Source organism: Podarcis erhardii, assembly GCF_964252035.2.
Source record: "Podarcis erhardii genome assembly, chromosome: 2".
NCBI classification, from domain to species: Eukaryota; Metazoa; Chordata; class Lepidosauria; order Squamata; family Lacertidae; genus Podarcis; species Podarcis erhardii.
The window spans coordinates 122,218,270-122,245,459 of NC_138498.1; the positions used below are offsets into that span (position 1 = coordinate 122,218,270).

The window sequence follows — 27,190 nt, forward strand, 5'->3', positions numbered from 1 at the left end:
TACTGGGGTCTCCCACGGCAACGGTTGTTTATATCACTGATTCTTTGAGCCCAACTCCTTAAGAGCCAGTGTGGTGTAGTGGTTAAGAGCAGTAGTCTCGTAATCTGGGGAACCGGGTTCGCGTCTCCGCTCCTCCACATGCAGCTGCTGGGTGACCTTTGGCTAGTCACACTTTTTGAAGTCTCTCAGCCCCACTCACCTCACAGAGTGTTTGTTGTGGGGGAGGAAGGGAAAGGAGAATGTTAGCCGTTTTGAGACTCCTTAAAGGGAGTGAAAGGCGGGATATCAAATCCAAACTCTTCTTCTTCCTCTTCTTCTTCTTCTTCTTAAAAAGTGTTGATTTGCACGACCTATTCCTTGCTGCTTCAAAGTCCAGGTGTCAATTGCCCTCTAAGTAGCTAAAGATTGAGCCACCCCCATCTCTGCTTAATGGTAGCAAGAGCCCATGGGGTACCAGTCACTCACACAGGCTCTGTTGTCCTTTTGAAAACAGGCACAGCAGACACTATCGTGGCTTTAAGAAAAATGGTTTATTCACATATTTACACCATCAGTCTGCATGGAGGGAGTTCATGGTCCTTTCGAGAGGGGCTAGTACCCCAGATTAGTCCTGGAGCCCAAGGCATCTCTGCTAGCCAACCTCTCCCATAGATGGATCCCAGCCTTTCTTCCTCCTTCTTCCTCTCAGCAACCTTTCCCCCAAACTCCTCCTTCACACCCAGTTACTCTGGCAAGCTCAAATCCCAAATCCCCAGTCTCTCAGGTAAAGTTCTCTTGCACTGCCAGTGTCCTGCAATAGACCTTGATGTTCCTGGCTCAGCCAGGCTGTTTTGCATAGGCCAGCCCAGGAAATCCTCTGTAGCTTGCATTCTCCCTTTGGTTTTTGGGGGGTGAGGGGGTTCCCCTTAAAACCTATAGCAATATAAAATGGTCAGGCAAAAACATTCCTCTTTAACCAAGGCTTTCAGCTGATTAACATTCTTATGACCTTTTAAAAAAAATTGTGGGAGGGGGGACTACTGGTTTGTTTTTGTTTTTAATAGGTATTTTTTATAATCATGTTTTATTAATTTTCCATACAATCATTCCACAATACAATTTCTATTAAACTTTTCAGTTTTTGACTTCCTTCGGCTTTTCTGCCAATCATTCGAATTTAGTTTCTTTAAATACAGATTTCCAAATTTTTATATTGGCTTTATACCTTCCCCCCTCTTATATTTTACATTTTTACAATTTTTTTTTTTTACAATATTTCTTATTTTATCACAGAGCTTCTCTAAATGCCACTAACGTTATTTCATTATCACTTAGGTATTTTGTGTTCTCATTTTGTATTTTCATGTTGTAAACTGCCCAGTGATCTTCAGGTGAAGGATGGTATCCCAAAAAACTAATAAATGAATTAATAACTAATAAAGAAACGTTTCACTCAGGGTTGGCGATTGGGATTCTAATTCTGATCAAGCACGGGCGTTGCTCCTAAAATAAATTCAAGGTGCTTTCACTGTCTAGAAATCATACAATCATACAATAGTAGTTGTAAATGCCCTTCAAATGGCAATTTCCCCAAGCCCACTCCCTTTCTGCAATGTACATCATGGCAGTGCAATGTAGTGGCTAGAGTTTTGGGATTTTGGCTGAGGAGATGTACGTGCACATCAGCACTCAGCCACAAAGTCTTTGGCTCTCCTGTGGCTTTTCTTAAATCAAAGAGTTCTTATCAGGGTCAAATGGTGGCATGAGGTATGGCACATATGTGCTGCCTTGAGCAAGTTGTTGTTTTTTAGTCGTTTAGTTGTGTCCGACTCTTCGTGACCCCATGGACCAGAGCAAGCCAGGCACTCCTGTCTTCCACTGCCTCCTGCAGTTTGGTCAGACTCATGTTTGTAGCTTCGAGAACACTGTCCAACCATCTCGTTCGATGTTCTCCTCTTCTCCTTGTGCCCTCCATCTTTCCCAACATCAGGGTCTTGAGCAAGAGGAGACTGCAAATGTGATGGGTCGCTTGGATGAATGGCCATCAGCAATTCCTGTGTTACAGGGGGTTGACCTAGACTTTGGGGTCCCTGCCACCTCTCCCATTTTCTGATTCTATGACTGTGACATACATTATTAAATGGAGGGTGACGTGTGAGATGTATGTTTTGTTGCAGAGAAGCATACACAGTTTTACTCCACAATCTGGCCTTCCTGCTCGCCATCCACGAGATCAACCAGAATCCCAGGCTCTTACCCAACATCACCCTGGGCTACAATATCTTTGAGAACTATGACAAAACAAGAATCACATACGACGCCATGGTAGAGCTGCTCTACACCGGTCATGCAAGTATTCCAAACTACAGATGTGGAAGGCAGAATAACCTGCTGGCTGTTTTAGATGGTGCAGACTCTGAAATCTCTCTCCATATTTCGAACATGTTGGGCATCTACAAAATCCCACAGGTGTGAATTGGGGAGCAGTCTAATTTCACTTTGCTTTAAAATGTGTTTGCCTGTCTGAGGGAGAAAGTTTCTGTTAGTAGCAATCTTCCTTCCTTCCTTCCTTCCTTCCTTCCTTCCTTCCTTCCTTCCTTCCTCCTGTCCATCTGGACTGACAGAATCCTATGTTATGGAGAGGGGACCTGTATTTGAGGAAATTCAAACAAAGCCATGCCAAACACTTTTCTTTTCTGTTCCCATCCAGGTTAGTTATGGGTTTGTCTCCCATGACATCAATGATAAAACTCAATTCCCTTTTTTCTACCGGATGATCCCCAAATATGACCAGCAATACACAGGGATTGTCAAGTTGCTCCTGCATTTCAGATGGACATGGATCGGTCTCTTTGCTCCAGAGAATGACAACGGAGAAAGGTTCATGAGGTCCTTGACCCCTATGCTCACCTCGAATGGTGTTTGTGCTGCCTTCTCATACAGAATCCCAGAAATGACTCGGTATTTAGTGAAAATTCAGGTTGATTCATTTTTCACATTGGGACAAGTCAATGTGTTTGTTCACTATGCAGAGACTCGTTCTTTCTTCAGCGGAATATTCTTTATAAATGAATTACTAAAACTGTCGCTACAGTCCACTGAGGGGAAAGTCTGGATCACAACAGCTTTGTGGGACATCACCCCAACGTTCTCTAACTGGAGATTACATTTCCAGCACCGCCACTGTTTCTTTTCCTTCTTAATTCAGACAGAGATTGCCCCAAAACATGACAATTTTGACTTCAGTCGCTTAGTTCCTTACTGGAAGGAAGTGTTTGATTGTTTCTTTTCAAAGCACTTGTTTTCTGCGAAAGAACGTTTCAGATGTGAACAAAAAGGGGAATTGCCCCTGGATATCCTTGTGCAGAGTCTTTCTCCAGACAACTACAACATCTATAGCAGTGCGTATGCTGTGGCACATGCCTTAAATGCTGCTTACTCTTCCAGATCCAAGCAGGTGGCAATGATGGGTGGAGGAGACGGGCGGAGGCTTCAGAGGCTACAGCCATGGCAGGTATTCCTTTTTCCATCACTGATAGTACTAATGAAATGTGCAAAAGTGTTCTATCATTATTTAGAACAGGCTTTGTGGAGATCCCACAACCACTCTCCACTTCTTCAATATTTATGTATTTTGGAAGGGTATCTCACCAATCAGGGCTTGTTTGTTTTTTGCGGGTTGGGGGTGGCATTGCTACAGAAAAAGCAACAACCTTTTCTTATATTTCTAACCCAGGGTGGAGGAACTTCTGAGGCGGCCAGATTTACTGTGTGTGTGTATTAAAGCGATGGAAGGGAAAGGGGGAAAAGAGGAAGAAGGAAAGTGCAAGAATTACAATAAGAAATATATAATATGATACAGTAACTATAATCAATAACTATAATCAACTATAATCTTAGAGTTGGAAGGGATCCAAGGGCTATCCAATCTAACCCCTTGCAATGCAGGAATAATTTCCATAATTTTATAGATATATGAAAAATATATGAAGCTGGAATACAACACCAGACTTTGGAAAAAGAAACCGCATTTGCTGTTATAGAACATATATTAAGGTTTACAGTGGTACTTCAGGTTACGTACTTAATTCGTTCCGGAGGTCCGCTCTTAACCTGAAACTGTTCTTAACCTGAAGAACCACTTTAGCTAATGGGGCCTCCTGCTGCCGCTGCGCTGCCGCTGCACAATTTCTGTTCTCATCCTGAAGCAAAGTTCTTAACTTGAGGTACTATTTCTGGGTTAGCGGAGTCTGTAACCTGAAGCGTATGTAACCCGAGGTACCATTGTATTTTATTTTTTTGCTGTATGCAGGGATGTAAAGGGGCAGCTGATGAATGATAATATCAGTAAATACTGGAGGAGTCATCTAGAGACTAATTAAGATTTTATGAGTAGGAACAGGTGAAACATCATGGACATACAGGTGAAAGTTCATTTATTTCAGTAATTCAACTTAAAAGGTGAAACTAATATATGAGATAGACTCATAACATGCAAAGCGAGATATGTCAAGGCTTTATTTGTTATAATTGTGATGATTGGCTCCCCAAATCTCTTTTCTGATGAGAGCAGCTTTTGCATCTCATTTGGAAACCAAGGACCCAGAGTCTGGAGGAAGAATGGGGAGGCACACAATGCCAGATACTTGAAGTCCAATCCGACGTTTCCACAGTCTGTGTTGATTTGGGGAGCCATGTCATCAGCTGGTGTTGGTCCACTGTGCTTCATTAAGTCCAGGGTCAACACAGCCGTCTACCATGAGATTTTGGAGCACTTCATGCTTCCTTCTGCAGACAAGCTTTATGGGGATGATGACTTCATTTTCCAGCAGGACTTTGGCACCTGCCCACACTGCCAAAAGTACCAAAACCTGGGTCAATGCTCATGGGATTACTGTCTTTGATAGGCCAGCAAACTCACCTGACCTGAACCCCATAGAGAATCTACGGGGCATTGCCAAGAGAAAGATGAGAGACATGAGACTGAGCAATGCAGAAGAGCTGAAGGCTGCTATTGAAGCATCCTGGTCTTCCATAACACCTCAGCAGTGCCACAGGCTGATAGCATCCATGCCACGCCGCATTGAGGCAGTAATTGATGCAAAAGGGGCCCAAACCAAGTACTGAGTACATATGCATGCTTCTACTTCTCAGAGGTCCAATATTGCTCTATTTGCAGTCCTTGTTTTTCTGATTTCATTTAATATTCTAATTTTCTGAGATTGTTAATTTGGGGTTTTCATCAGCTGTATGCCATGATCAACACAATTATAACAAATAAAGCCTTGACATATCTCGCTTTGCATGTCATGAGTCTATCTCATACATTAGTTTCACATTTTAAGTTGAATTACTGAAATAAATGAACTTTACCATGATATTCTAATTTTCCGAGTTTCACCTGTATCTTATAAGGAGAGCAGGAAGCCAGTTTTGGAATTAAATTACATTGTATTACATTGTATTAAATTGAAGCAATCCGGCAAGATGTGTAATGATTTGGAAAATTGATAAAAAATAAGAATTGGAAAATGCGGCAAGAAGCACAGGGTAACGGTGGGGGAATCCCTCAGGTGCCTTCCAACCAGCGGGTGCTTTCCCCACTAAGCCCAGAAAGCAAGCAAGCGAACGGGAGACAAAGAGAAGAGAGGGGAAGGGGCTGTCCATTCAAGCAGCAGGAGGAGTGGAGTGAGCTTTTGAGGGAGAATTGGTATATCTGGTGATCCAGTGCTGAAAAGCCTCCATGGCTGCCTCCCCAGAGTCAGAAGAGTTGTGTTTCTCTGACAACAACAGCAATAAGCAGGAAGAACAACCAGGGACAGTCGGAATCCGGTGCTAAAAGCTTGATCTCTGGAACCGTTGGGCAAAATTTGGTTACAATCAGAGCAACGAAACATAGTTTCCCATAAAAGAATTTCACGTTTTGTCCCATCCCCAAACGGGAAGCACTGAAGTGATGCTCTTTTTATCCATGTGTCGTTCTAGTTCCACTCATTTCTGAAGAACTTTGGATCTTACAACACCTCCATGGATGCGGATGGGGAGTTGGCCACCAACTTTGATATTTTTACCACAGTGGTGTGGCCCAACACTTCTGTGGCTTCTGTGAAAATTGGGAGTCTCAAGCAGCAAGCACCTCCAGACAAAAGGTTCAGCATTGACGAAGATGCCATTGTGTGGCTTGGGCAGCTTGCTCAGGTGAGGAAAACCAAGGGTTAATAATCCCAGTTATTCAGTACCTTCAGAACACTGTTGTTGTTTAGTCGTGTCCGACTCTTCGTGACCCCATGGACCAGAGCACGCCAGGCACTCTTGTCTTCCACCTCCTACTACAGTTTGGTCACACTCATGCTGGTAGCTTTGAAAACACTGTCCAACCATCTCGTCCTCTGTCGTCCCCTTCTCCTTGTGCCCTCCATCTTTCCCAACATCAGGGTCTTTTCCAAGGAGTCTTCTCTTCTCATGAGGTGGCCAAAGTATTGGAGCCTCAGCTTCACGATCTGTGCTTCCAGTGAGCACTCAGGGCTGATTTCCTTCAGAATGGAGAGGTTGGATCTTCTTGCAGTCCATGGGTGTCTCAAGAGTCTCCTCCAGCACCATAATTCAAAAGCACTTCAGAACACTAGGTGGGGGTTATTTGCAGAAACACCCAGTGAGCCCCTCACCCTACTGCAGTAAATATTAAGGCTCTTCTCATCCTAAGGCATTTCATAGAATCATAGTATTGCACAGCTGGAAGGGATCCTAAGGGTCATCTAGTCCAACTCTCTGCAATGCAAGAATCTCAGCTAAAGCATCCATGACAGATGCCCATCGAACTTCTGCTTTAAAACTGCCAGGGAAAGAGTCCACAACCTCCCGAGGGAGACCAGAAAGTTCTTTCTGGTGTTTAATTGGAATCTCCTTCCTTGTAACCTGAAGGCATTGGTTCTGGTCCTGCCCTCTGGAGCAGGAGAAAACAAGCTCATCTGCTTAATTTGCCCCCAGATTGGACTAGATGCTGATATCAGTTTAGAGAATGCATTTACAACAGATCAATGATAGGTGGTTTCCCATTCTGAGAAAATAATGCTGGACCAGATGGGTCTCTGGTCTAATCCACAAGGACCCTTTTCTGTGGGGCAGAAGCTAGAGCAATTTTCTAGTAAAATGAGGAGTGATTGTGTATTTTCTTTGCCTGTTACTCAGTTCTGTGGCTTATTGACCCACCCCTATCACTTTTTATTTGATATTCCTTCACTTTATGGTTAGACACTTCCACATTCAAGGTGCAGCAAAAGCTGCTCTTCTGGATATGTCAAAGTGATTCAAGAAGGAAAGCCGCTTTGCTGCTATGCTTGTGCTCAATGTCCCAGTGGGACCATCTCCACCCAGGAAGGTAAGGAATTCCAGAGGGAAAGGAAGCCCTTTCAGAACCAGGCATGTCCCACCAACTAGAAGACAAACACAACCCCCTGCATTGCAAAATGTAACAATCAATGCAAATGCAACACGCTGGCTAATAACTGGTAGTGGATATATAATTAATTACAATGTCACTCAAAATATGCTAATACACCACTTCAAAATAATGTATCTATCATACAGTACATCTCACAAAATATACAAGTGACTTTAAGCTGTTGTATATATAAGAGTCAAATGAGGAGTCAAACAAGTCAATGAATAGTGAGGAACGCCAAGCTGTCTCTCAAAGGAAGACGTCCTATGAAAGTCTCAAAGGAAGACGTCTCTCAGAAGTCTAAAAAGTAATTCTGAAGAGGACAGTGTATCCGGAACAGTTCACTGTTTTGGAATAAAGTCTTCATCAGCTGGAAATGGACTAGAAGGCATTGCTAGCAATGAATGACAACAAAACTGAGCAACCTGCACAAATGTTATACAGTAAAACAAAATATATAAAGAGGTACTGTACATACCGAATAATTATCAGTGAGATATTCATACTGGTGTTGATTACCACCAACTAAAAGAGGCTGACCCAAAAGGGTAGACAGAGTGAAGCCAGGAGTCTCAATAGCATGATTTAGGACATTCTAGGTCTCTGGTATAAGCTGCCACCCAATATATTATGGCATCTTGAAGAATCGAAACTAATACAAAGACCTGTATGATACATGGAACAAAAATCATAGGACAATGAAGTAACTCTTTATCATTGCAGATGCAGACCATTGCAACAAATGTCCAGAAGATGAACACCCAAGCAAGAACCACGATCAGTGTGTCCCCAAGATTTTCAGCTTCCTAGCCTATGAAGACAAGTTGGGGATCCTCTTGGTTTCCATTGCCCTCCTCTTATTTTTAATCACAAGCTTTGTGTTAGGAATCTTCATTAGATTCCGGGAAACCCCCATTGTCAAAGCCAACAATCGGGACCTCTCCTACATCCTCCTTGTCTCTCTCTTGCTCTCCTTTTTGTCCTCCTTCCTCTTCATTGGCCGGCCAAGCAAATTGACCTGCCTTCTCCGACAAACGGCCTTCAGCATCATCTTCTCGGTTGCTGTGTCTTCTGTACTGGCTAAAACCATCACTGTGGTGCTGGCCTTCATGGCCACAAAACCTGGGAACAAGGTGAGGAGATGGCTGGGGAAGAGTCTGGCCAACTCCATTATCATTTCCTGTTCTGGTGTTCAAGTTATCATCTGCAGCACCTGGCTGGGGGTGTCTCCCCCATTCCCAGATTCTGATATGCAGTCTCAGCCTGGAGAGATCATCCTGCGATGCAACGAAGGGTCTGTTGCCATGTTTTATGGTGCCCTCGGCTACATGGGCTTCCTGGCTGCCATCTGCTTCACAGTGGCTTTCCTGGCCAGGAAGCTACCTGGGGCCTTCAATGAAGCCAAGCTGATCACCTTCAGCATGCTGGTCTTCTGCAGTGTTTGGGTGTCCTTTGTTCCCACTTACCTGAGCACCAAGGGAAAATACATGGTAGCCGTGCAGGTCTTCTCTATGTTGGCCTCCAGTGCTGGTCTCCTGGGCTGCATCTTCATCCCAAAGTGCTACATCATCATATTCAGGCCTGATCTGAATACAAAGGAGCACCTGACAACAAAAACTAAAGATGGCATCTGACTTAAAATATTATTTTATAGTTGAACTGCAGTGCAGCAGTAATGGAAGTGCAGTACTTCTCATTTAAGTGTAGCTTCACACACGGTAAATCCCATTTATTTCTTTAATTAATTAATTTCATAAAATTTACGCTCCACTTTGTTGTAGGGAAAAAAACCTCAAAGCAGTTTCCAAAAGGATAAAGCAAAAAAATTATCCTTTCATGTAGCAAACCGCAAAACCACAATAGAATGAACTAAGACAAATTAAAACTCTTACAAGCTTTATAAACACCTGAGTAGGCCTGTCTGAATAAGAATGTTGGCAACAATAAAAATCAATGCATAATAACTCACCACTAGTCACAGACCTTTTGTACTTCATGTTTTAGAAGTGCTGGTTTATTGCCTTGTCATCCATCAAACTGGACATTGGCAGCTGCTGGTCTTTCCTTCTTGACTACGGTTGTTCTGTACAGGGCAGGCTCACCGAGTTGGGTCTAACGGGGGGGGGGGGGGCTGTCGCACTGAAAGAAAGAAACAACCAGCAATTCTCAAGCCTCTTACATGTGAATCACAAGATACTCCCAGTGGCAGCAGCTATTGGTCTGTCTCTCAACTCCCCTCCTAATTCACCTCTTATCAGATGTTCAGCCTGGCCATCTGGGTGCAAGGCCTCCCTGGGAGCTGAGTGGCAAGTGCCAAAGGGGAGCCTTTCCACCATGCAGGCCTGCCAGCACCTCTTTCGGGCATGGCATTGCTCAGGGACCAGGGGCGGTGGCGACTGCTGCCCAGAGGACTCCCAAGGAGACGAGGGGGGAGGCTGAAAGAACACTCCACAAGGCAGAGTGCTCCAACAGGGGCGAGGGGCTACCATCTCTGCAGGCGAGGGATGACATAACTGGGCTTCTGAGGAGCCGCAGAAAGAATGGAGTTGGAGAGCTATGAACTCAAAAAGATTGAAAACCTCTGGTGTAACCAATTAGAAGTGAACATGAGTTGTCCACGTGCTCAGGTATCCAATTATATTGCTTGGAAAGATCGGGCATGAGGTAATCATATACAGTGGTACCTCGGGTTAAGAACTTAATTCATTCCGGAAGTCCGTTCTTATCCTGAAACTGTGCTTAAACTGGGGTACCACTTTAGCTAATGGGGCCTCCCGCTGCCGCTGCACGATTTCTTTTCTCATCCTGAAGCAAAGTTCTTAACCCAAGGTACTATTTCTGGGTTAGCGGAGTCTGTAACCTGAAGCATATGTAACCTGAAGCATCTGTAATCCGAGGTACCACTGTATAGAAACAGTTATAAAAGTGCCTTGAAGCGCATACAAGTTGCCCAGATTTTGGAGATATCCTCTGGGCCACTCCTGCTGCAGCTTTCATAAAATGGAATCCTTACCGCACACTGTTTATCTTCTTTTCACTTGAAGAACCAGAGGAACTAAGACCCCCTTTGTAGGGTAACAATACGCAGGTGAGGTAACAAGTTTTAGTGAGCAGGAAGAGTCGGAGGCAGAGGACAGTTCAGACTCTGAGGTAGAAAGCGAGGTTGGAGACGTGTGGAACTAGGAGACAGAGGGGTAGGCTGCTTCAAAAGCCATGGAGTCTCCTCTTCCCTCTGGCTGCACCCTGCTTCTCTCTCGCTTGGTCTCTAAGGACATGCAGAGAAATGAAACAGGCTGAACAGAAATCAGTTGTGCAAAGGCGCAGATTGAAACTGCTTGGGATAGACCCTGGAGAGGAGTAGCATTAGTGGGCAGTGGGATGGTGGGGGCCTTCGGTCCTTACAACTACCCCATCAGGGCAAAAGCTGCAGAGAAGGGTTACTGGGATCACTAGACCAGACTGCTTCTGTTTCACTTGGAATAAAGCGTTAAATTTACTGACTTCTCTGTTGTTTTAATTGCTGACCTACACCTCACCCAAGCCCTGAAATAGCTGGACTTTGGGGAAGGGGTTGTCTGTATCATGAAAAGCTTTTCAAAAAAAGCACCTCCTCTCCCACCCAGTGATACTGATGTAAAATAGAATGTCCCTTATAAAGCCTTATAGGTCAAAGCCAGCATTTTGAATTAGGCCAGGAAATAACTGAAGAAAGCAGAGTCATTTGTCACAAGGAAAACACGTGATGCATAATTTAGCAATTTGCAAACATGGACCCCAGTAATGTTCAGCCATTTCAGGTGTTTCCTGGGGATAGAAAATGTGAGATCTAGGGTAATGACTATTTCTTTCGGGGGGGGGGGGATAAAATGCAACCAAAAGATATTTCAGAATTAGATTTAAAGGATGTTTATTTATTTCTGAGTAAAACATTTCTGGTCAGCCCAAATCACATCTCCTCACCTACAGGACACTAAATATAGTTCCAGATTAGGTACTCAAAGCACATAGAAGCTATAGCTGGAATTGCAGTGGACTTTCTACACTTGGGAGGGATCCATTTTTGCTATGAATACTGCTATCTTCCATCTTCCCTAATAATTGTCACATACACATATGATCAGGGAAGGATAAGGTACATTTCATGAGTGTAGTCATTATTGCTGATCAGTTACATATGTGCTTTAGTGCATTACTAAAGAGTGATTACCTAAACAATGTCTTTTTTATTTTTATTTTTTAATACGTCAGGTTACCCTTTTAGAGTAGATTATCTGAGATTCAGTACAAGGAAGATATGTGTCAGGAGCCAGGCTGCCATGTTGATAACACAACACGCAAGTGTGAAGATTTATTGCAATACAAGCACTCAGGCTCGGACCCCTATCCACACATCGGTGACTTATGAATCAGTTGACCCTTCTGGGGAGTGATTCCGGGTACGGCAGAATATCCGGATCATATGCCCTTTCTGTTTCCGGCTTTGTTTTCTGTTTAAGAACTTTCCCATACGTTTGCTCCTTGGATGAATTAACTCTCCTTCCGGAACTGCTTCCCCCACTCCCGCCTTCTGACATTGCCTGTGTCACTTGAGAGAGTCAGTTTCTCTCCAGCACACTCTGCATTCCTGTCCTTCTCACAGCAACGGGGAATTGATAAACTACTGTCTGGGAAGAATGTGAGCCTCTCTTTTGTTGGCTGCTTCCTGACTCCTCTGCAAATTTAAGATTGTTCTGTACAGTCATGTTGATTGTCTTTATTTCCTGCTGCCATGTGTAATCTCACATGAAACTGACTAGATTAATTTGCTTTAAGGTACAAAGAAAGGTAGGTCAGCTTTGTTGACCCGTGACCAATCATAAACCACTGCAACACTGTATTCATGAGACTTCCCTTGATGAATTTGTTAAAGTTTTCACCTGGGGTCAAACAGGGCGGACGCCATACTGACCAGAGAAAGATCACCACCACCTGTTAAAGCAAAAAGCGGATTGGCGATTTTTTCTTTCCTTCTCCTGGTTCCCCAGATGGCACAAATATGCCATTAGTTCTGATCCTAAGGCTGTTTGTGCACTTCCAGTACATGCATCACCCCAATGCCTGCCGTTTCTCCATGGCCTTGAGTTCCACAAACTTTGGAGTTAATCCAGCCATGGAGTGCTTGAATGTTCTATCATGCTACTAAATTTTACTTCTCATTTACACAAATTATAAAGTATATACATATAGTTGTGCGTTGGTTTTCGAACAGAATGCATTCCAGAAGTCCGTTCGACTTCCGAAACGTTCAGAAACCGAGGAGTGTCCTGCAGGCAATCGGAAGTTGTGCCAGACATTCAGCTTCTGAGGCAAAGTTCGCAAACCGGAACACCTACTTCCAGGTTTGCGACGTTCGAGTTCCAAGTTGCTTGAGAACTAAGCTGTTCAAAAACCAAGGTATGAAACTGTTCTTAACCTGAAGCACCACTTTAGCTAATGGGGCCTCCTGCTGACGCCACGCCGCTGGAGCACGATTACTGTTCTCATCATGAAGCAAAGTTCTTAACCTGAAGCACTATTTCTGGGTTAGCGGAGTCTGTAACCTGAAGCGTATGTAACCTGAAGCATATGTAATCCGAGGTACCACTGTAATTGGATACCTGAGCGTGTGGACAACTCATGAACCCCTCATGTTCACTTCTAATTGGTTACACCAGAGGTTTTCTAAAGGTATACAAGTCGGAGCTAAAACAGTACAAATTGAAAGCATTTGCCGATGATTTGGTATTGACATTACTGGAGCCAGAATCTAGTACTAAAAGAGTATTGAAATTGATTCAAGAATTTGGTCAGGTAGCAGGTTTTAAGTTGAATAAGCTGAAAACTAAGGTTTTAGAGAAAAATCTAACAATGATTGAGAGAGAGAGGTTTCAGAAGGAGACAGGATTAACATTGGTTAAGAAAGTGAAATACCTAGGGGTTAATATGACTGCTAAGAATGTGAACTTATTTAAAGATAATTATGAAAAATGTTGGATGGAAGTGAAAAAGGACTTAGAAATATGGTCAAATTTGAAGTTATCATTGCTAGGCCGAATTGCTGTGATAAAGATGAATGTATTGCCAAGGATGTTGTTTTTGTTTCAAACATTGCAAATTTTGGACAAAATGGACTGTTTCAAGAAGTGGCAGAAAGATATTTCTGGATTTGTCTGGCATGGCAAGAAGCCTCGAATAAAATATAAGATACTAACGGATTTTAAAGAAAGAGGTGGATTTGCCCTGCCAGACCTTAAGTTATATTATAAATCAGCCACATTTTGTTGGCTGAAGGATTGGCTACTTCTTGAAAACACTGACGTACAGTGGTGCCCCGCAAGACGAATGCCTCGCAAGACGGAAAACCCGCTAGACGAAAGGGTTTTCCGTTTTGGAGGCGCTTCGCAAAACGAATTTCCCTATGGGCTTGCTTCGCAAGAAGAAAGCCCATAGGGAAATCTCCGGGGACCTCTTTTAAATGCTAGCGGTGGGGAGCAAAGCCTTTTCCCCCCCTCCGGCCTTCAGAAGAGGTCCAGGAAGGCCGGCAGGGGCCGAAAGGCTTTGCTCCCCACCGCCAGCATTTTAAAAGCAGTCCGGGATAGCAGGGAAGCGCTTCCCGCTATCCTGGATGGCTTTTGAAGGCAGGCAGAGGGGAGCAAAGACTTTTGCCCCCCGCCCGCCTTCAGAAGAGGTCCTGAACCTCTTCTGAAGGCGGGCGGGGGGCAAAAGTCTTTGCTCCCCCCCCCCCGCCGCCTGCCTTCCCGGGAGAGCGGAGAAACGCAGCGCTGCGTTTCTCCGCTCTCCCGGGAAGGCAGGCAGGGGGGACAAAGACTTTCGCCCCCCACCGGCCTTCAGAAGAGGTCCAGGACCTCTTCTGAAGGCCGGTGGGGGGCGAAAGTCTTTGTCCCCCCTGCCTGCCTTCCCGGGGGCTTTAAAATCGCCCCGGGACAGCGGAAAATTCCTCCGCTGCCCCGGGGCGATTTTAAAATGCTGGCGGGCAGCAGCGCTGCCGCCCGCCAGCATTTTAAGATCACCCCAGACAGCGGAGGAATTTTCCGCTGTCCCAGGGTTTTTAAAATGCTGGTGGGCGGCAGCGAAGGCTTCGCTGCCGCCGGACAGCATTTTAAAATCGCCCCAGGAGCGGAGAAGTCTCCGCTGTCTGGGGTGATCTTAAAATGCTGGCGGGCGGCAGCGCTGCTGCCCGCCAGCATTTTAAAATCGCCCCGGGGCAGCGGAGGAATTTTCCGCTGTCCCGGGGCGATTTAAAAGCCACCGGGAAGGCAGGCAGGGGGGACAAAGACTTTCGCCCCCCACCGGCCTTCAGAAGAGGTCCTGGACCTCTTCTGAAGGCCGGTGGGGGGCGAAAGTCTTTGTCCCCCCTGCCTGCCTTCCCGGGAGAGCGGAGAAACGCAGCGCTGCGTTTCTCCGCTCTCCCGGGAAGGCAGGCAGGGGGGGGGAGCAAAGACTTTCGCCCCCCACCGGCCTTCAGAAGAGGTCAGGGGACAGACTGTCCCCGGACCTGGTCTGAAGGCGGTTTCCATAGGAACGCATTAATTGATTTTTAATGCATTCCTATGGGAAACCGTGCTTCGCAAGACGAAAAACTCGCAAGACGAAAAGACTTGCGGAACGAATTAATTTCGTCTTGCGAGGCACCACTGTATTGGATTTGGAAGGGTTCAATAATGTATTTGGTTGGCATCCATACCTGTGGTATGATAAGGTCAAAGCACATAAAGCATTAAAAAACCATATTGTCAGGAAAGCACTGCTTAATGTCTGGATAAGATATAAGGATTTGCTTGAAAATAAAACTCCAAGGTGGTTGTCACCAATGGAAGCAAAGGCTCAGAAAAAGCTCAATATGGAGGCCAATTGGCCGAAATATTGGGAAATATTGGAACAAGAAGGAGACAGATTAAAGCTGCAGAGTTTTGAAAAACTAAAAAACAAAGTAAGGGATTGGCTTCATTATTACCAAATAATGGAGGCTTATAATTTGGATAAGAAAATTGGTTTTCAGGTGGAGAAATCAAAATTGGAAACAGAACTGTTAGATCCCAAAACTAAGAATTTGTCAAGAATGTATAACTTGCTGTTGAAATGGAACACTCAGGATGAAACGGTTAAATCTGTTATGATTAAATGGGCACAAGATGTTGGACATAATATTATGATGGCTGACTGGGAACAGTTATGGACCACAGGTATGAAGTTTACGGCATGTAATGCCTTAAGAGAGAATATAATGAAAATGATATACAGGTGGTACATGACACCAGTCAAGCTTGCAAAAATCTATCATTTGCCCGATAATAAATGTTGGAAATGTAAAGAGACCGAAGGTACATTCTTTCACCTTTGGTGGACATGCCCAAGGATTAAGACTTTCTGGGAGATGATCTATAATGAAATGAAAAAGGTATTTAAATATACCTTTCAGAAGAAACCAGAGGCCTTTCTCCTGGGCATGGTCGGCCAATTGGTGCCAAAGAGGGACAGAACTTTCTTTATGTATGCAACAACAGCAGCAAGAATACTCATCGCGAAGTATTGGAAGACACAAGATTTACCCACCTGGGAAGAATGGCAGATGAAAGTGATGGACTATATGGAATTGGCGGAAATGACTGGCAGAATCCGAGACTAAGGTGAAGAGTTGGTGGAAGAAGATTGGAAAAAATTTAAAGTCTATCTACAGAAACATTGCAAAATTAAGGAATGTTAGAAGGTTGTTGGAATGAAGTAATGTGGTTTTAGCAGAAATGATATAAAGGATTAGGTTAAAATTGATTTTTTAATTGGTGAAAGACGAGAATTACAGTATATTAAGATAAATTATTAGGATAAAAACAAAGTTGGAAAGGATTTGCTGAAACATCTAATTGAACTAGAATACAAAAAAGGGAGGTGTGAGGAGGTCAAGGAAATAAGCAAAAGAAAGAAAGTTATGTAAAGGCTTGATTTATTTTTATTTTTTGTCAATTGTTTGTGTTTTTTCTGTCTTTTTATTTTTATTTTTTGTCCCTTTATTATTTATCTTTGTATTTTCAAAATTTGAATAAATACTATTTTTTAAAAAAAATACACCAGAGGTTTTCAATCTTTTTGAGTTCATAGCTCTCCAACTCCATTCTTTCTGCGGCTCCTCAGAAGCCCAGTTATGTCATCCCTCGCCTGCAGAGCTGGCAGCCCCTCGCCCCTTTTGGAGCACCCTCCCTTGTGGAGTGTCCTTTCAGCCTCCCCCCTCGTCTCATTGGGAGTCCTCTGGGCAGCAGTCACCACCGCCCCTGGTCCCTGAGCAATGCCATGCCCCAAAGAGAGGTGCTGCCAGGCCTGCATTGTGGAAAGGCTCCCCTTTGGCACTTGCCACTCAGCTCCCAGGCAGGCCTTGCACCCAGATGGCCAGGCTGAACATCTGATAAGAGGTGAATTAGGAGGGGAGTTGAGAGACAGACCAATAGCTGCTGCCAGTGGGAGTATCTTGTGATGCACATGTAAGAGGCTTGAGAATTGCTGGTTGCTTCTTTCTTTCAGTGCGACAGCCCCCCCCCCCATTAGACCCAACTCGGTGAGCCTGCCCTGTACAGAAACAACCATAGCCAAGAAGGAAAGACCAACAGCTGCCAATGTCCGGTTTGATGGATGACAAGGCAATAAACCAGCACTTCTAAAACATGAAGTACAAAAGGTCTGTGACTAGTGGTGAGTTATTATGAATTGTTTTTTATTGTTACCAACATTCTTATTTAGACAGGCCTACTCAGATGTTTATAAAGCCTGTAAGAGTTTTAATTTGTCTTAGTTTATTCTATTGTGGTTTTGCCATTTGTTAAATAAAAGGATAATTTTTTTGCTTTATCCTTTTGGAAACTGCTTTGAGGTTTTTTTCCCTACAACAAAGTGGAGCGTAAATTTTATGAAATTAATTAATTAAAGAAATAAATGGGATTTACCATGTGTGAAGCTACATTTAAATGAGAAGGACTGCAGTTCAACTATAAAATAATATTTTAAGTCAGATGCCATCTTTAGTTTTTGTTGTCAGGTGCTCCTTTGTATTCAGATCAGGCCTGAATATGATGATGTAGCACTTGAGAAGAAAGATGCAGCCCAGAAGCCCAGCACTGGAGGCCAACATAGAGAAGACCTGCACGGCTACCATGTATTTCCCCTTGGTGCTCAGGTAAGTGGGCACAAAGGACACCCAAACGCTGCAGAAGACCAGCATGCTGAAGGTGATCAGCTTGGCCTCATTGAAGGCCCCAGGTAGCTTCCTGGCCAGGAAAGCCACTGTGAAGCAGATGGCAGCCAGGAAGCCCATGTAGCCGAGGGCACCGTAAAACATGGCAACAGACCCTTCGTTGCATTGCATGATGATCTCTCCAGGCTGAGACTGCATGTCAGAATCTGGGAATGGGGGAGACACCCCCAGCCAGGTGCTGCAGATGATAACTTGAACACCAGAACAGGAAATGATAATGGAGTTGGCCAGACTCTTCCCCAGCCATCTCCTCACCCTGTTCCCTGGCTTAGTGGCCATGAAGGCCAGCACCACAGTGATGGTTTTAGCCAGTACAGAAGACACAGCAACCGAGAAGATGATGCTGAAGGCCGTTTGTCGGAGAAGGCAGGTCAATTTGCTTGGCCGGCCAATGAAGAGGAAGGAGGACAAAAAGGAGAGCAAGAGAGAGACGAGGAGGATGTAGGAGAGGTCCCGATTGTTGGCTTTGACAATGGGGGTTTCCCGGAATCTAATGAAGATTCCTAACACAAAGCTTGTGATTAAAAATAAGAGGAGGGCAATGGAAACCAAGACGATCCCCAACTTGTCTTCATAGGCTAGGAAGCTGAAAATCTTGGGGACACACTGATCTTGGTTCTTGCTTGGGTGCTCATCTTCTGGACATTTGTTGCAATGGTCTGCATCTGCAATGATAAAGAGTTACTTCATTGACTTGTGATTTTTGTTCCATGTATCATACAGGTCTTTGTATTAGTCTCGATTCTTCAAGATGCCATAATATATTGGGTGGCAGCTTATACCAGAGACGTCGAATGTCCTAAATCATGCTATTGAGACTCCTGGCTTCACTCTGTCTACCCTTTCGGGTCAGCCTCTTCTAGTTGGTGGTAATCAACACCAGTATTAATATCTCACTGATAATTATTCGGTATGTACAGTACCTCTTTATATATTTTGTTTTACTGTATAACATTCGTGCAGGTTGCTCAGTTTTGTTGTCATTCATTGCTAGCAATGCCTTCTATTCCATTTCCAGCGGATGAAGACTTTATTCCAAAACAGTGAACTGTTCCGGATACACTGTCCTCTTCAGACTTCCTTTTAAGTCTTCTGAGAGCCGTCTTCCTTTGAGACTTTCATAGGACATCTTCCTTTGAGAGACAGCTTGGCGTTCCTCACTATTCATTGACTTGTTTGACTCCTCTTTTGACTCTTATATATACAACAGCTTAAAGTCACTTGTATATTTTGTGAGATGTACTGTATGATAGATACATTATTTCGTAGTGGCGTATTAGCATATTTTGAGTGACATTGTAATTAATTATATATCCACTACCAGTTATTAGCCAGCGTGTTGCATTTGCATTGATTGTTACATTTTGCAACGCAGGGGGTTGTGTTATCTTCTAGTTGGTGGGACATGCCTGGTTCTGAAAGGGCTTCCTTTGCCTTTGGAATTCCTTACCTTCCTGGGTGGAGATGGTCCCACTGGGACATTGAGCACAAGCATAGCAGCAAAGCGGCTTTCCTTCTTGAATCACTTTGACGTATCCAGAAGAGCAGCTTTTGCTGCACCTTGAATGTGGAAGTGTCTAACCATAAAATGAAGGGATATCAAATAAAAAGTGATAGGGATGGGTCAATAAGCCACAGAACTGAGTAACAGGCAAAGAAAATACACAATCACTCCTCATTTTACTAGAAAATTGCTCTAGCTTCTGCCCCACAGAAAAGGGTCCTTGTGGATTAGACCAGAGACCCATCTGGTCCAGCATTATTTTCTCAGAATGGGAAACCATCTATCATTGATCTGTTGTAAATGCATTCTCTAAACTGATAATCAGCATCTAGTCCAATCTGGGGGCAAATTAAGCAGATGAGATGGATGCAAAGCTTCACTGCCACATGGAAGATGTTTTGTTTCCTCCTGCTCCAGAGGGCAGGACCAGAACCAATGCCTTCAGGTTACAAGGAAGGAGATTCCAATTAAGCACCAGAAAGAACTTTCTGGTCTCCCTCGGGAGGTTGTGGACTCTTTCCCTGGCAGTTTTAAAGCAGAAGTTCGATGGGCATCTGTCATGGATGCTTTAGCTGAGATTCTTGCATTGCAGAGAGTTGGACTAGATGACCCTTAGGATCCCTTCCAGCTGTGCAATACTATGATTCTATGAAATGCCTTAGGATGAGAAGAGCCTTAATATTTACTGCAGGAGGGTGAGCGGCTCACTGGGTGTTTCTGCAAATAACCCCCACCTAGTGTTCTGAAGTGCTTTTGAATTCTGGTGCTTTAGGAGACTCTTGAGAGTCCCATGGACTGCAAGAAGATCCAACCTCTCCATTCTGAAGGAAATCAGCCCTGAGTGCTCACTGGAAGCACAGATCCCGAAGCTGAGGCTCCAATACTTTGGCCACCTCATGAGAAGAGAAGACTCCCTGGAAGAGACCCTGATGTTGGGAAAGATGGAGGGCACAAGGAGAAGGGGGCGACAGAGGATGAGATGGTTGGACAGTGTTCTCGAAGCTACCAGCATGAGTCTGACCAAACTGTGGTAGGCGGTGGAAGACAAGAGTGCCTGGCGTGCTCTGGTCCATGGGGTCACAAAGAGTCGGACACGACTAAACAACAACAGTGTTCTGAAGGCACAGAATAACTGGGATTCTTGACCCTTGGTTTTCCTCACCTGAGCAAGCTGCCCAAGCCACACAATGGCATCTTCGTCAATGCTGAACTTTTTGTCTGGAGGTACTTGTTGCTTGAGACTCCCAATTTTCACAGAAGCCACAGAAGTGTTGGGCCACACCACTGTCGTAAAAATATCAAAGTTGGCGGCCAACTCCCCATCCGCATCCATGGAGGTGTTGTAAGATCCAAAGTTCTTCAGAAATGAGTGGAACTAGAACGACACATGGATAAAAAGAGCATCACTTCAGTGCTTCCCATTTGGGGATGGGACAAAACGTGAAATTCTTTTATGGGAAACTATGTTTCGTTGCTCTGATTGTAACCAAATTTTGCCGCATTTTCCAATTATTATTTTTTATCAATTTTCCAAATGATTACAAATCTTGCTGAACTGTTTCAATTTAATACAATTTAATACAAGGTAATATAACTCCAAAACTGGCTTCCTGCTCTCCTTATAAGATATGTCCATGATGATCCCCTGTTCCTGTTCCTACGCATAATCTTAATTAGTCTCTAGATGACTCCCCCAGTATTTACTAATCAGCAGCCGCTTTACATCCCTGCATACAGCAAAAAATCAAATAATCCTTGATATATGTTCCATAACAGCAAATGCAGTTTCTTTTTCCAAAGTCTGGTGTTGTATCCCAGCTTCATAAATTTTTCATATATCTATATAACAATGTATGGGAATTATTCCTGCATTGCAAGGGGTTAAACTAGATTCCATGAAATGTAATTGATTATAGTTACTGTATCATATTATATATTTCTTATTGTAATTCTTGCACTTTCCTTCTTCCTCTTTCCCCCCTTTCCCTTCCATCGCTTTAATACACACACACACGTTAAATTTGGCTGCCTCAGAAGTTCCCCCACCATGGGTTAGAAATATAGGAAAAGGTTGTTGCTTTTTCTGTAGCAATGCCACCCCCAACCCACAAAAAACAAACAAGCCCTGATTGGTGAGATACCCTTCCAAAATACATAAATATTAAAGAAGTGGAGAGTGGTTGTGGGATCTCCACAAAGCCTGTTCTAAATAATGATAGAACACTTTTGCACATTTCATTAGTACTATCAGTTATGGAAAAAGGAATACCTGCCATGGCTGTAGCCTCTGAAGCCTCCGCCCGTCTCCTCCACCCATCATTGCCACCTGCTTGGATCTGGATGAGTAAGCAGCATTTAAGGCATGTGCCACAGCATACACACTGCTATAGATGTTGTAGTTGTCTGGAGAAAGACTCTGCACAAGAATATCCAGGGGCAATTCCCCTTTTTGTTCACATCTGAAACGTTCTTTCGCAGAAAACAAGTGCTTTGAAATGAAACAATCAAACATTTCCTTCCAGTAAGGAACTAAGCGACTGAAGTCAAAATTGTCATGTTTTGGGGCAATCTCTGTCTGAATTAAGAAGGAAAAGAAGCAGTGACGGTGCTGGAGTTGTAATCTCCAGTCAGACAACGTTGGGGTGATGTCCCACAAAGCTGTTGTGATCCAGACTTTCCCCTCAGTGGACTGTAGCCACAATGTGAGTATTTGATTTATAAAGAATATTCCGCTGAAGAAAGAACGAGTCTCTGCATAGTGAACAAATACATTGACTTGTCTCCATGTGAGAAATGAATCAACCTGAATTTTCACTAAATACCGAGTCATTTCTGGGATTCTGTATGAGAGGGCAGCACAAATCCCATTCGAGGTGAGCATAGGGGTCAAGGACCTCATGAACCTTTCTCCGTTGTCATTCTCTGGAGCAAAGAGACCGATCCATGTCCATCTGAAATGCAGGAGCAACTTGACAATCCCTGTGTATTGCTGGTCATCTTTGGGGATCATCCGGTAGAAAAAAGGGAACTGAGTTTTATCATTGATGTCATGGGAGACAAACCCATAACTAACCTGGATGGGAACAGAAAAGAAAAGTGTTTGGCTTGGCTTTGTTTGAATTTCCTGAAGTACACGTCTCCTCTCCATAACATAGGATTCTGTCAGTCCAGATGGACAGGAGGAAGGAAGGAAGGAAGGAAGGAAGGAAGGAAGGAAGGAAGGAAGGAAGGAAGATTGCTACTAACAGAAACCTTCTCCCTCAGACAGCCAAACTTTAACATTTTAAAGCAAAGTGAAATTAGACTGCTGCCCAATTCACACCTGTGGGATTTTGTAGATGCCCAACATGTTCGAAATATGGAGAGAGATTTCAGAGTCTGCACCATCTAAAACAGCCAGCAGGTTATTCTGCCTTCCACACCTGTAGTTTGGAATACTTGCATGACCGGTGTAGAGCAGCTCTACCATGGCGTCGTATGTGATTCTTGCATTGTGATAGTTCTCAAAGATATTGTAGCCCAGGGTGATGTTGGGTAAGAGCCTGGGATTCTGGTTGATCTCGTGGATTGCGAGCAGGAAGGCCAGATTGTGGAGTAAAATTGTTTGTTCTTCTCCTCTGCAACAAAACATACATCTCACACGTCACCCTATATTTAATAATATATGTGACAATCATAGAACCAGAAAATGGTAGAGGTGGCAGGGACCCCAAAGTCTAGGCCAACCCCCTGTAACACAGGAATTGCTGATGGCCATTCATCCAAGCGACCCATCACATTTGCAGTCTCCTCTTGCTCAAGACCCTGATGTTGGGTAAGATGGAGGGCACAAGGAGAAGGGGACGACAGAGAACGAGATGGTGGGACAGTGTTCTCGAAGCTACCAGCATGAGTCTGACCAAACTGCGGGAGGCAGTGGAAGACAGGAGTGCCTGGCGTGCTCTGGTCCATGGGGTCACGAAGAGTCGGACACGACTAAACGACTAAACAACAACAACTTGCTCAAGGCAGCACATATGTGCCACACCTCATGCCACCATTTGACCCTGATAAGAACTCTTTGATGTAGGAGAAGCCACAGGAGAGCCAAAGACTTTGTGGCTGAGTGCTGATGTGCACGCACATCTCCTCAGTCGAAATCCCAAAATTCTAGCCACTACATTGCACTGCCATGATGTACAATCCAGAAAGGGAGTGGGCTTGGGGAAATTGCCATTTGAAGGGCATTTACAACTCTACTATTCTATGATTGTATGATTTCTAGACAGTGAAAGCCCCTTGAGTTGATCAGAATCAGGATCCCATTTGCCAACCCTGAGTGAAATGTTTCTTTATTAGTTATTAATTCATTTATTAGTTTTTTTGTATACCACCCTTCACCTGAAGATCAGTGGGCAGTTTACAACATAAAAATACAAAATGAGAACACAAAATATCTATTAAAAACAAAAACAAACCAGTAGTCCCCCCTCCCACAACTTTTTTTTTTAAAGGTCATAGAATGTTAATCAGCTGAAAGCCTTGGTTAAAGAGGAATGTTTTTGCCTGACCATTTTATATTGCTATAGGTTTTAAGGGGAACCCCCTCACCCCCCAAAAAACAAAAGGGTGAATGCAAGCTGCAGAGGATTTCCTGGGCTGGCCTATGCAAAACAGCCTGGCTGAGCTAGGAACATCAAGGGCTATTGCGGGACACTAGCAGTGCAAGAGAACTTTACCTGAGGTGTGAGCAGAGACTGGGGATTTGGGATTTGAGCTTGCCAGAGTAACTGGGTGTGAAGGAGGAGTTTGTGGAAAAGGTTGCTGGGAGGAAGAAGGAGGAAGAAAGGCTGGGATCCATCTATGGGAGAGGTTGGCTAGCAGAGATGCTTTGGGCTCCAGGACTGCACTAATGTGGGGTACAAGCCCCTCTCGAAAGGACCATGAACTCCCTCCATGCAGACTGATGGTGTAAATATGAGAATAAACCATTTTTCTTAAAGCCACGATTGTCTCTGCTGTGCCTCCGTTTTCCAAAGGACAGCACACCCTGTGTGAGTGCCTGGTACCCCATGGGCTCTTGCTACCACTAAGCAGAGAGGGGGGTGGCTCAATCTTAAGCTACTTAGAGGGCAATTGACACCTGGACTTTGAAGCAGCAAGGAATAGGTCGTGCAAATCAACACTTTTTAAGAAGAAGAAGAGGAAGAAAAAGAGTTTGGATTTGATATCCCACCTTTCACTCCCTTTAAGGAGTCTCAAAGCGGCTAACATTCTCCTTTCCCTGCCTCCCCCACAACAAACACTCTGTGAGGTGAGTGGGGCTGTGAGACATCAAAGAAGTGTGACTGGCCCAAGGTCACCCAGCAGCTGCATGTGGAGGAGCAGAGACGCGAACCCGGTTCCCCAGATTATGAGACTACTGCTCTTAACCACTACACCACACTGGCTCTTAAGGAGTTGGGCTCAAAGAATCAGTGATATAAACAACCGTTGCCATGGGAGACCCCAGTAAGTGTTTCCCTGTCAAAGTGGCCTGTAGCAGGTTACTTTCCCTTCCCCTATTAAATGGCTGCAATCCAAGGAGGAAAATAACCTTTAATAGACAAAACAAAAAAATTCCTTCCAGTAGCACCTTAAAGACCAACTAAGTCAGTTCTTGGTATGAGCTTTCGTGTGCATGCACACTTCTTCAGATACACTGAAACAGAAGTCACCGGACCTTTCTATATAGTGAGAAGGTGGGGAGGGGTATTACTCAGAAGGGTGGTAGGAATGGGTGATTGGCAGATAGCTGCGATGAGCCTGTTGACGACTCTTAACGACTGCAATAGGTCTTACAGGAGGAAGCAAGGGGTGAAAAGGTGAAAAATGGCTTTGTCATGTATAATGAGATAAGAATCCTAGGTCTTTGTTCAGGCCAGGTTTTTCCATTGTTTTAAGTTTGGTGATAAGTTGCAATTCAGCAGCTTCTCTTTCCAGTCTATTTCTGAAATTCCTTTGTAATAGAACAGCTACTTTGAGATCTTGTATAGAATGTCCTGGGAGATTGAAGTGTTCTCCTACTGGTTTCTCTGTCTTGTGATTCCTGATGTCCGATTTATGTCCGTTTATTCTTTGGCGTAAGGTCTGGCCTGTTTGTCCAATATAGAGAGCTGAAGGACACTGTTGGCATTTTATGGCATACACAATGTTAGATCTAACATTGTGTATGCCATAAAATGCCAACAGTGTCCTTCAGCTCTCTATATTGGACAAACAGGCCAGACCTTACGCCAAAGAATAAACGGACATAAATCGGACATCAGGAATCACAAGACAGAGAAACCAGTAGGAGAACACTTCAATCTCCCAGGACATTCTATACAAGATCTCAAAGTAGCTGTTCTATTACAAAGGAATTTCAGAAATAGACTGGAAAGAGAAGCTGCTGAATTGCAACTTATCACCAAACTTAAAACAATGGAAAAACCTGGCCTGAACAAAGACCTAGGATTCTTATCTCATTATACATGACAAAGCCATTTTTCACCTTTTCACCCCTTGCTTCCTCCTGTAAGACCTATTGCAGTCGTTAAGAGTCGTCAACAGGCTCATCGCAGCTATCTGCCAATCACCCATTCCTACCACCCTTCTGAGTAATACCCCTCCCCACCTTCTCACTATATAGAAAGGTCCGGTGACTTCTGTTTCAGTGTATCTGAAGAAGTGTGCATGCACACGAAAGCTCATACCAAGAACTGACTTAGTTGGTCTTTAAGGTGCTACTGGAAGGAATTTTTTTGTTTTGACTATGGCAGACCAACACGGCTACCTATCTGTAACTTTAATAGACAGTGTGTGTGTTTAGATGTGTGTTTAGATGTGTGAGAACCTCTAAGTGGTGTACACAGTGTACAATTTAAAAGCAAGATCCAAAGACTTTTCATGTATGCGACAACAGCAGCACGGATGCTGTTAGCCCAGAGATGGAAAGAAGACAAAGTTCCTATCAGAGAGGAATGGCAGATCAAGCTGTTAGACTATGCCGAAATGGCAAAACTGACCGGAAAGCTCAGGGACCAAGAAGACGAAAACTTCAAAAAAGAATGGGGGGGATTTATAGTCTATTTAGAAAACCCCTGTAAGCAGATGAAAACATTAGCAGGATTTTAATCTCACTTGTAATGTTACAAATATTATGGACAGACTATGGCATAATATGCAGTTGAAAACGTCAACATTAGAACCCATGGAGGGGATGGGGGGAAAGTCTCGAGATTCAGAGAAATCTCTTTATATGGATATGTATTTGGTTTTGTTAGGGATGTGGGTGGCACTGTGGGTTAAACCACAGAGCCTAGGACTTGCCGATCAGAAGGACGGCGGTTCGATTCTCAGGCGACGGGGTGAGCTCCCGTTGCTCAGTCCCTGCTCCTGCCAACCTAGCAGTTCAAAAGCACATCAAAGTGCAAGTAGATAAATAAAATAAATGAAAGCAAGATCCATTAAAATGAAAATGCAGCTTAAATCTGAAAGAACAACAATATAAAATCAAATAAAACAGGTATTCAGGGGATTCACACACATACATCAGGATACAATTCTTATGGGTCGTAGATTATTGTCTGAACTGAACCTCACCAGCTGGTGAAAATAGGCTGATTGCATGGCGCTGGAGGGTTCATATTGCTCCATTCCAGAATCACATCCCTACCGTAAAACGGAGATATATGAAGAAACTGGGATTTTGCATGGGCTGATGCAATGAAATGCCCATTGTCTCTTTTCAAGAGGCTTAAAGTGTTAGATTACAGCTTGAGTACCATTAAACTCATCCCCACATAATTTACTTACGGAGATATGTGGATAAAAGGATCCTGGGAGAAAAAGCCTGGCCAGGATGCTCCAATTAGTGTGGGGATAATCCCACCGATGAGATGGTCTCCTGCTCTATAATAGTCCCAGGGATCATATCTATCTCTCACTAAATTCAAAGGGCATTTTTGCTTCAACATCCCATAGGCTG

The 27,190-nt window shown here is 44.0% G+C and overlaps 2 protein-coding genes across 2 annotated transcripts; one reads left to right on the forward strand and one right to left on the reverse strand.

Moving 5' to 3' along the window:
* Positions 1 to 1,741: 1,741 nt before the first annotated feature.
* Positions 1,742 to 9,054, forward strand: LOC309336336 (vomeronasal type-2 receptor 26-like; the record flags this gene model as incomplete). The annotated part of the gene is made up of 6 exons (XM_081851959.1): positions 1,742 to 1,746; positions 2,157 to 2,448; positions 2,690 to 3,493; positions 5,965 to 6,177; positions 7,231 to 7,357; positions 8,144 to 9,054. The coding sequence occupies 6 exons, from the start codon at positions 1,742 to 1,744 to the stop codon at positions 9,052 to 9,054; spliced, it is 2,352 nt and encodes a 783-aa protein (XP_081708085.1).
* An 8,399-nt stretch (positions 9,055 to 17,453) lies between these two features.
* LOC309336337 (vomeronasal type-2 receptor 26-like) lies at positions 17,454 to 22,672 on the reverse strand (the record flags this gene model as incomplete). Its single annotated transcript, XM_081851960.1, has 5 exons — positions 17,454 to 18,364; positions 19,150 to 19,276; positions 20,366 to 20,578; positions 21,473 to 22,276; positions 22,526 to 22,672. The coding sequence occupies 5 exons, from the start codon at positions 22,670 to 22,672 to the stop codon at positions 17,454 to 17,456; spliced, it is 2,202 nt and encodes a 733-aa protein (XP_081708086.1).
* Positions 22,673 to 27,190: the final 4,518 nt, after the last annotated feature.